The sequence below is a fragment of the Conger conger genome, chromosome 16 (assembly GCF_963514075.1).
Source record: "Conger conger chromosome 16, fConCon1.1, whole genome shotgun sequence".
Lineage (NCBI taxonomy): Eukaryota > Metazoa > Chordata > Actinopteri > Anguilliformes > Congridae > Conger > Conger conger.
In genome coordinates, this window is record NC_083775.1 from 19,908,435 (window position 1) to 19,918,570 (window position 10,136).

At 47.3% G+C, this 10,136-nt stretch overlaps 1 protein-coding gene across 1 annotated transcript; it reads right to left on the reverse strand.

Moving 5' to 3' along the window:
* Positions 1–100: 100 nt before the first annotated feature.
* On the reverse strand, positions 101–9,996 carry slc27a1a (solute carrier family 27 member 1a). Its single transcript, XM_061224062.1, has 13 exons — positions 9,552–9,996; positions 9,022–9,189; positions 7,787–8,181; positions 7,234–7,398; positions 5,178–5,247; positions 3,942–4,033; positions 3,337–3,446; positions 2,585–2,794; positions 2,080–2,206; positions 1,576–1,713; positions 1,323–1,487; positions 660–806; positions 101–506 (listed from the first exon to the last, which is right to left on the reverse strand). Exons 2-13 carry the CDS (start codon positions 9,186–9,188, stop codon positions 349–351), a joined length of 1,944 nt encoding a protein of 647 aa, XP_061080046.1. The 5' UTR covers position 9,189; positions 9,552–9,996; the 3' UTR covers positions 101–348.
* Positions 9,997–10,136: the final 140 nt, after the last annotated feature.

The window sequence follows — 10,136 nt, forward strand, 5'->3', positions numbered from 1 at the left end:
ATGGATAAAAACAGCTTTTCATTTCCTTTGAATCAAGTTCAGAAGTCTTTTTTAAGCAAGTGCACCCCCCCCCCCTCCCCCTCCCCCTCCCCCCCTCCTTCATTAAGTCAGACTATTCAGCAGCCAGGTTTCAGTATTCACTTCATAAACTGAACCCTGTTTCCCCAAAATTCAACCACAGCACCGGGACTTTGCTCCGAATGCAACAATCAGAGCCCTAATCTACACTTTTACATTAACCCTTAGATGCCTTGCTGTCCCTAGGGAAACTGTGGAGAGAGAGGGGCGCATTAACAGGGGGTGTCAGTCTGTCCACCCTCCCTCTGTCAGTCTGTTAGTCTGTCAGTCTCATAGGGACATCCTGCCCTCTAAAATGGAACTATACAGCTCCTCATTAACAATTTCATAACACCCGGCCCGGGAATTCAGGAAGTAGATCCGGTCGTTTGTGAGACGTGGATTGTATCCCTCCCTCTGTAGTCTGGTCTTCTGGATTTTGAAGGTGCCTGAAAGGGGGGTAAGGGGAAGACACAAGAGGGATGGGAAGGAAGAAGATGGAGATTAAGTCAAAATGATAAAATAGAGGCAGCAACACACAGCACAGTAGGTTTACTATGATAGACCATTTCACCGATTGACGGTCCAGCCCCGCCCCTTACCTGTGGTGTCCACCTGTGGGGAGATGCGGAGGAAGACAGGACGAGCGTAAGGAGGCAGGACCAGCTGAGCCTCCCGGAGGAAGACAGCACAGTCGAACTGCCCCTCCCCGTCTGCAATGGCCGCCATCCCCGCTTTTCCCTCTACACCTGACAATCAAAGAGGGAGTGAGAGATCAGAGAGCCTTACAGGCATGACAAACAAATTAGGGTTTTTATATTGTACAATGTTATTAAATTACCTCTCACCTGGTATAGGTACAGAATCCCTCACTCTCACACCTGGTATAGGTACTCTCTCCCTCTCTGACCTGGTACAGGTACAGCATCTGTCTCACCTGGTACAGGTAAAGTGTCTCTCTCTCTCTGACCTGGTACAGTGTCTCTGTCACCTGGTACAGGTACAGCATCCGTCTCACCTGGTACAGGTAAAGTGGCTCTATCTCTGACCTGGTATAGGTATAGCGTCTTTCTCTCACCTGTACAGGTACAGTGTCTTCCTCTGACCTGGTACAGTGTCTCTGTCACCTGGTATAGGTACAGGTACAGTGTCTCTCTCTCTCACCTGGTACAGGTACAGTGTCTCTCTCTCTCACCTGGTACAGGTACAGGTACAGCGTCTCTCTCTCACCTGGTACAGGTATAGGTATAGTGTCTCTCTCTCACCTGGTACAGGTACTCCATACACAGCCACGTCAGCCTGCCCCAACAGCGTGCTGAGTGTCCCCTCTACCTCCGTGGTGGAGACATTTTCCCCCCTCCAGCGAAACGTGTCCCCACTGCGATCCCGGAAGTACATGTACCCCAACTCATCCATCACAAGAACATCACCTGAGCGAGGGAAGGTAGAGGGGACAATCAGAGAGGAAGGGAGGAACCACTACGGAAACATCACAGCTGCTGTGACTGACGGGCATACCTGACAGGTAGGCGGAGTCTCCCTTCTTGAAGACGTCGCGGGCGATCTTCTTGTTGGTGGCATCCTGACTGGCATAACCGTCAAAACGCCGCAGGGGGTCCTGCTGGTTAATCCGGCCCACCAGCAGCCCTGGCTCCCCTGGGGAATACATGGCCCACAGTGGAGTGGCTTTAGTGCCCCTGGGTCAGTGGGGAGGGCGTGGCTTTAGTATCCCTGGGTCAGTGGCGTGGGTGTGGTTTTAGTATCCCTGAGTCAGTGGGGAGGGTGTGGTTTTAGTATCCCTAAGTCAGTGGGGAGGGCGTGGTTTTAGTATCCCTGGGTCAGTGGGGTGGGTGTGGTTTTAGTATCCCTGGCTCAGTGGCGTGGGTGTGGTTTTAGTATCCCTGGGTCAGTGGGGAGGGCGTGGCTTTAGTATCCCTGGGTCAGTGGGGTGGGTGTGGTTTTAGTATCCCTGGGTCAGTGGGGTGGGTGTACACGGTTAAATTCGGACTGCAGGTCACTCACCAGGCCGACAGGGGACACACAGGCCCTCCCTGTCCCGGACCAGTGCCATGGTCTCCTCCTCCACCTTCACCAAACGGATTGGGTACACATAGGGCAGGATACGGCTGTTGAAGCCACACGCCCCCACCTGAAAGAGAGGGTAGGGACATTTACACAAACAGCCCTACCTGAGGAACGGGGTGGTGACCATTATTAACACAGCTCTATCTGAGGAACAGGGTGGTGAACATTATAAACACAGCTCTATCTGAGGGAGGTGGTGAACATTATAAACACAGCTCTATCTGAGGGAGGTGGTGACCATTATAAACACAGCTCTATCTGAGGGGGGTGAGGACTATTAAACACACATCCCTACCACGTACATCATATGAACTTTAGCGAGCGCTCGCATTCCTACTCTCAAACCGGGTTTAAAATGGCGGATTCGCCCATCGAGGGGGTGTAACCTCCGCGGTCTGACGCGGGGAAGCCGAGTGCCAGCGCCCGCCGAGGCCCCGCCCACCTTGCCGTCCATGTTGGCGATGCTGCAGTTGCACTCCGTGGCTCCGTAGAACTCGCCGATCTGCGCCACCCGGAAGCGCTCGGTGAAGGCCTCCCACACGCTGGGCCGGAGCCCGTTCCCCACCGCCAGCCGCACGCGGTGGCCCGACTCCGCGGGACGCTCCGGCTGGGACAGCAGGTACCGACAGATCTCCCCGATGTACTGCACCACCTGGACCACAGGGACGGGAGGGTAACAGAAGCCACAGGGGAATTGGGAAACGTTATGTACTATGACTGATAACAAAAACGTTGGGGAAACACTGAAAAAAGATTTACTGGGCTTTTAATGCACAAGGCAAAGGAGATCATCTACACAGTGTCAATAGCTTGGCCCACAGTGAGTTATTCGCTTTGTGTGTTGAAAGCCCAATAAAGATATCTTTTTTCAGCATGTAAGTGTTTTCCCAACTTTTTTTGTAATAGGTAACAATATATACATTAATATTTCTGATAAAGAAATATCAAAACAAAAAAAAACAGTCAAGAATGTACATCACAAACACCAGGCTGAACCATATACACCATACAAACATCTAAGAAATAAAAATATCTCTACATCAACACAGTACGAAACCTCTCCAATTACAACCCACCTGCCCTTCCTGAAAGCTGTGCACGGTTGAACAGGAATGTTCCTTCCTGTTCATCAGCATGATTGGTAGACCAGCATTGTGAAGCCGTATGCGATAGGCCGTTTCTCCCATCACTTACTGTGCAGTTGTACTTGATGCAGTCTTCCCAGAAGCGACTGGCTGAGAACTTCTTTTTCACCACAACGGTTAGACCATTAATCAGGCACTGACCCACCCCCATGATGTTACCTGGGAGAGAGGGGGGGAGGAGACATTAAAAGGGAGGTGAACACAAGAATGTGGGCAATGATCTCCACTTGGAAATTACCTGTAAAATTAGCATAAATACAAAAATATGGAAAGCACGTGGCCGGGAGCAGGAATCACACAGACAGACAGGGGCGACATGGCTCAGGCAGTAAGGCAATCGTCTGGCAGTCGGAGGGTTGCCGATTCGATCCCCCGCCCCGGCTGTGTCGAAGTGTCCCTGAGCAAGACACCTAACCCCCAAAATGCTCCTGACGAGCTGGTAGGGCCATTGGCATGGCAGCCAATTGCCGTCGGTGTGTGAGTGTGTGTATGAATGGGTGAATGGAGAAGCATCTATTGTACAGCGCTTTGGATAAAGGCGCTATATAAATGCCTGCCATTTACACGAGAGCGCAGATTGACAGACACGAGAGCGCAGATTGACAGACACGAGAGTGCAGATTGACAGACACGGCGCAGAACAGTCGGACACACCTGCGGAGTGGTAAAGGGGTAGGCAGTCGTAGACGATGTCATCCTGCCGCATGCCGAAGGCATAGTACCCAAAAGCAGCAATGCGGTAGTATCTGGTGAGTCACAATGGACATCAGGGAATTAATTTGTGACTCATCTCACTCTTTTTGTGGTCAGTGATGCAGTATTTTTTAGGGTTGGACATATGAATGTAACATAGTTTGGAGCAGCAAGGCCAATTCCTTTGTTTTTGCTCTACACTGAATATATTTGGGGTTGAGATAGAAAGATGAACACGAAACAAGAGCTTTTATTTCCTGGTATTTACGCCTAGATGTGTTAAACTACTTAGAACATAGCACCTTTGGTATCAGACCACCCAATTCTAGGTGATAAAAGTATTCCAGATATCTAGAATATCAAATCTAGATAAATAAAAAAGTACCAGGAAATAAAAGCTGAAATTCAGATCTGTCATCTCATGTACATCTTTTGACTCAAACTCAATTGTCTTCAGTGTATAGCAAAAACAAAGGAATTGACCTTGCGGTTCCAATACTAGAGGAGACTGTATGTGGATGAGAGTAAATCACACAGGTGACTGTTTGCTCACTGTACCGGTCAGTGCATTTTACCAATAGTTAATGTGTACTTTGTTTTTTAATCGAAAGCCTAGAATCAAGACAAGATACTGGAAGGCTCTCTTGTACCTGCACTAAGGAAGCCATTGAATACAGCCGACTAATCAGAAACAAATAATATGTTGCCCTGAAATGGGGGGAAGGGGGGTTATGTATGAAAAGCTCCATAATTTATATATGCCAAAACCAAAATGTACAAAAATATTTTCATAAAAGTGAGAAATCATCAGCAATATAAATAATTATAATGGGACATCACTTGATGTTCCAGCTATAAACATGTTGGTAATTATAGGTTGCTGGCAGCTTAAATGGACAGCCCCTCAGCTTTAAAATAAAAACCCGGGTATTCCCCTACAACTCCCATTGTGAAGCTGCTGCCAGATCATCAGAAACTTCTCAATATTTATAAATCTACATCACAAACAAAAAGAGGACTGGGCCAATCGAAAAGATACACAACAACTGAAATAATTTATATATTTTTAAAAACCCGTAACCTTTATCAGCACATAAGACCATCACCCCCCCCCCCCAATCAGGAATGGTGCAGCGCCCTCTAGTGGGGAGGAGAGAGAGGGACTGCACCACAACAGTTCACTGAATGCAGACTCACCGGCTATGTACGACAATTGCAGCTTTGGGAAGTCCCGTGGTGCCAGAGGTGTAAATATAGAACAGGCGATCTGCAGAGATGGAGAGAAGAGAGGTAGAGGTGAAGAAAGAAGAGGAAGGGGCGGACTCCCCCCCCCCCCCCCGTCCATCAGAGGAAACGGCAGCGTCTCCAAATGTTCATCTAAAGTCATCACAAATGTATACACTACCCACCCACAAACAAAACAGATGCACAGACAGAAAAGGGGAAATTGAGACCGAGAGAGAGAGAGAGAGAGAGAGAGAGAGAGAGAGAGAGAGAGAGAGCGGGAGAGTGAGAGAGAGGGATAAACATGTAGGGGAAAGGTTACATACCATTCGAGTCTGGCCACTGGTGAACAAGTGAGTGAGTGAAATAGAGAAAGGAAGAGGGATGAACCATGTTTGCTCTTTAAACAGATCTGTTCACTGTATCTGTGAACACCATGAGTCTCTCTGTTCTTGACAATGAGGCTTTTCACATTGAACAGAGCCTATGAAGAAAACATGGAAACACTCCAGTGACTCTGGTTCAGTGAGCTCTGAGATTCCAGTGTCACGGGCACATTCGGTGTGGTGTCAGTCGGCACACATGCCGGTCGGTCTTCCTGCTACATTAATCATATTAACATGCTATGACTGTCAGGATGTGTGTGTGTGTGTGCGTGTGTGTGTGTGTGTGCCTCTGCAAGTCTGAATGTGAACTCTGGGAGGAAGTTGCCACATTACGCCATTCCTGAAACCTAACTGTGAAGAGGCATGGGTGTTGGTCCTGTTCAAGCACCCTGTTTACATCATATCACATATCATTAATATGTATGATAATACTGCAGAGGTTAGGCAAGTCTACAAAATGGAAAACAAGCCAGGTTGCCAAGTGAGATGAATCTGGATTCCAAAAATCCTCTAATAAAGCCCGGTGTTTTATATTGAAAAAATAATAATCTATGTTAACAAAATGGCACAAATCAGTATTGTAGCCTCCTCAAAAGGGACTATTTGACATTTGCACTTTTTCAAAAAAATGGCTAGATAGCAATAGCAATCGGTGTCTGCACACATAAGATGGCACAGGTCTCTCTGCCTGTGTGGCAATACTGATTTATGTCTCTGCAAGGGAGCCTAAACAAAATAAATATATGCATCGGTACAGCATACGGTGAGGTTATAGGCCATGGCTCATTAAAATAAGCTTGCTGTTTAATTCACAAGCACATTGCCAAGTAAGTGCTGGTACAACAGGTAAGGTTTTTGTGTTAAACAATTGTTACAAGACCATTGTAAATCCCTTCCTATCATTGAAAAAGGCTCACTGACATGTTGACTCATCCTCTGCCTGTGTTTATAGTCCTTAAACTCACTCTGTACCAATACATTGCATAGCTGTACAATAATTCAAGCTCATTGGTTGAAAATTGGTTCTATGCCAATGGTGTTTCAACGGCAGCGCATACAAAGAAGGGGTGGGATAAAGTGTTGTGGTTTGAGCGTGTTTGTGTTCGCTGCAATTGCTCTCTTGACCATCAGAAGTCTGAAATTACCTATTGTACCGCAGACATCGTGTCAATTGCCTGTCGCCAGATTGGAAAACAGCCCACATTCACAAATCAGTAGCAATAGGCTGATATGTTTGCATGTTTATCACTAACGTTACACATCTTACTTTATTCGCATGTCATGAGTGCATCACATCTAATGACAGAGGCAGACAAAAACTAACGGTATGTGTTATGACAATCCCGTTACAACACATTATGATTTCCCAGAAAGAAACAGGCGTCACATGTTTAAAAGGTAAATCTTTCAGAACGTAAATTCCATTTATAGACCACTGCCACGGGCATCCATCCCACATTAGGTTTAATTTATTTATCTATATTTTCGGAAATATTATGGCACCCGTTTGCTTCAACTAATTACACGTGTTATTCCAGCCACCAGGCGTTGCTCTGTGTCACAAAGATCGACAAAAACAATAATCCCACAATCAGTCCTGAGGCAAAGACAAAGCAGGGGGTGACACGGGGAGCAGCTCTCACCATTGAAGCCCTTTCGGTGGGTACAGGGAGGGGGCAGCCGGGGGGAGGAGGCCAGGAGTGGGTCCAGCGGGGCGGCGGCCAGGGCGGCGAGTCGATCGGAGCTCAGCTCCCCCGCGCAGAACCGCACCATGTACTGACTGAGAGACGCGTTCACCTCCGCTACGGCTGGGGAGAGAGGGAGAGAGGGAGCGAGGGAGCGCGAGGAAAAAGAGTGAGGAACAAAATAAATGGGGGGAGACACGGACGGGTGGACCGACCGACCGACCGACACCGCAAGAGAAGTGGGCGGTCAAGCTTCGTGCACATCTGTGCCCTCATAGCATCCCGCTCCACTGACAGGCCCAGACAGAACGCTGACGCACTGTCAAAACACTGATGCTGCTTGACACAACTGACATGCCCCCGAGTACTGACAAACAGACACACACTGACAATATTGCACAACAGTTGAAAACTAGCAAACAGTCACCATCCTTTACATCTCACGCAGTTACGTACATTGTGGTGCTTAAGAGTTGACATCACTGGTTGTGCCTCTCCAATATCCACTCACCGTCAGCTAGCTCCGCCCCAAACACCAGCCCCCGTGAGCCGGACACGCCCACGCAGTGCATGAGCGAATCGCGGCGCAGGTTGAAGTTGATGAGCGCCGCTTCCACGCCCACCTTAGCCAGGCCCAGCCAGAGGGCCACCAGCAGGGGTCGGCTCTCCATGAAGAGGGCCACCATGTCGCCCGGGGCCCAGCCCTGGGCCAGCGCCCAGTGGGCCACTGCGTTGGACAGCTGGTCCAGCTGGGAGAAGGTCCAGGTCTCGCCCGTGGCCTCGTACACCAGCGCCGGCTTGTCGGGGTGCAGCGCCACCGTCTGGGCGAAGATGGAGGGGACCGTGCTGCCTTTGCGTAGGTGCCGACGGAGAGCCAGCTTCACACGCAGGAGCACGTACAGACCACTAGGGAGAGTAAGAGAGCAGTGGAGAGGGGTAGAAAGTTTCCTTCAAAATCTTTCAAGAGTAAAAGAATATTATTGCTAGGCTTAGTTGTGCATATGTGTATGTCACATAATGTTGCATTTGTAAAAACAACCCAATATTGTTCGGTTGATTGTTCTGGAATCAATGGTTACATGACAGTAGCCTTTTTTATGCAAGTTGACATTGAAGTCATTGTGTCGTGTTGTTGAAACCCTAAGCCTGTGACCAGGTTATCATTTATCCTTATTAATAAAAAAGTAGTGTTTTCTGTCAAATAATAATCTTCCAGTCGTGATTCAATGTTTTTCATTAAACTAACCACCATTGTGTCAATCCTTGTGCCTATCACTGTATTTCAAAATGTGGGGCAACAGACATTTCAAATTAAAGGAACATCAGTCCAAACCTCACCACACATATCTTCTAGCACAGTGTTAAGGAAACGACTCGGAAAACATAGTTCTACAAACCACTAATTACTTCACAACGAAAATAAGAATGTAGTTGAACTACAGTTAAGCTACCCTAAAGAGAAACAACTTGAAAAACTAGCTCAAACTACTTTGTAATTCACATGGGGGAACCAATTTAAAGCCTATATAATAATAATAATAATAATAATAATAATTCTGATGATGTGATGATTATTATTATTATTATTATTATTATTATTATTATCATCATCATCATTATTATTATAATAGTAATAATAATAACTTTATTTGTATTGCCCTTTTCGAGCATACAGCACAAAGTGCTTAACAGCAGTTAAACTACTAGTTCCGAACATTGGTAGCAACAGGGGCTTCCCTCACTCACGTCAGGTCTCTCTTGGCTGTGCGTACCACGACATACAAGAACCTCCAGCCCCCTGTACCCAGGTAGACCCCCAGACTGGCCGCCAGGCTCCAGGACCAGGGTATCCCAAAAAGCCGGAGCAAACCCAGAGATCCGAAAGATGCACAGACACTGGCTGCACCCCGCATGCTAGGACAGAGATAGGAGAGTACACATTGGTGCTAGGGCTCAGGGCATGCGAGTCAAATAACTATACCGTGAACTACAAAACTATGGAGTAAACCATTCATGATTTTAGAAGTGTATGTAGCCATCTATGGATGTGTCAGCTTTTCCGGCTACTAGCAAGCGCGGGAGAGCTAGCTAAATAGCTAGTTGGTTAAGAATTTACAGCAACCAGCTTAGCTACAGTAGCTATTTCACTTAGGTTGTTGCCTAGTTAGCCAGCTACAAACATAGCATTGAAGCTCGCGTGTCTACTGGGAGATCTGGGATACATTGTTACACTTGAATACAATTTGCTACATGGCATAGAATCGCACTTAGCCTACCTTTGTAGCAAGAGTTCTCCCACAGCCGTAATGCTTACAAAGCCACTATAGTCGGCAACTCCCAAAGCTGGCTACGGTTGTGAGGAGTAGGCTACACTCCAGAAATTGCGTTAGGCCCGGTATAATGACTTTGTATATCTCGCTCACTTCTAGCCAACTGGAACAGGAGCTTTAGCGAACTAGTATAGCTAGCTAATCGTATTAATCAACACCATAATGAAACTACAAGCTATAGTAGTGTGATGCGAAATCACACTTCGTTTCATACATCCGGATTTAAAAATCACAATAAAAGATATAAAATATATTTCCCGGTAGCTACTTTCTGTGTGCTAGGCCGACAGATGCAGGTCCTAACTATCAGATCCTTATTTGACGATGTCCAGTTTATGGACCGGGTATCTTCACACCCAAGCATACTCATTCCCAAGTATAATACCCGGACCACAGGCCCCGCCTCTGCTACTAGAGAATGCCGTGCGTTTTCGGCTATTCGATAGCTGTCGAACGATCCGATGCACCATTGGTCAGAGGTTAATGACGTCTGAGATTATTCGCTGAGTTTAATGGTTCAGAAAGATAGCT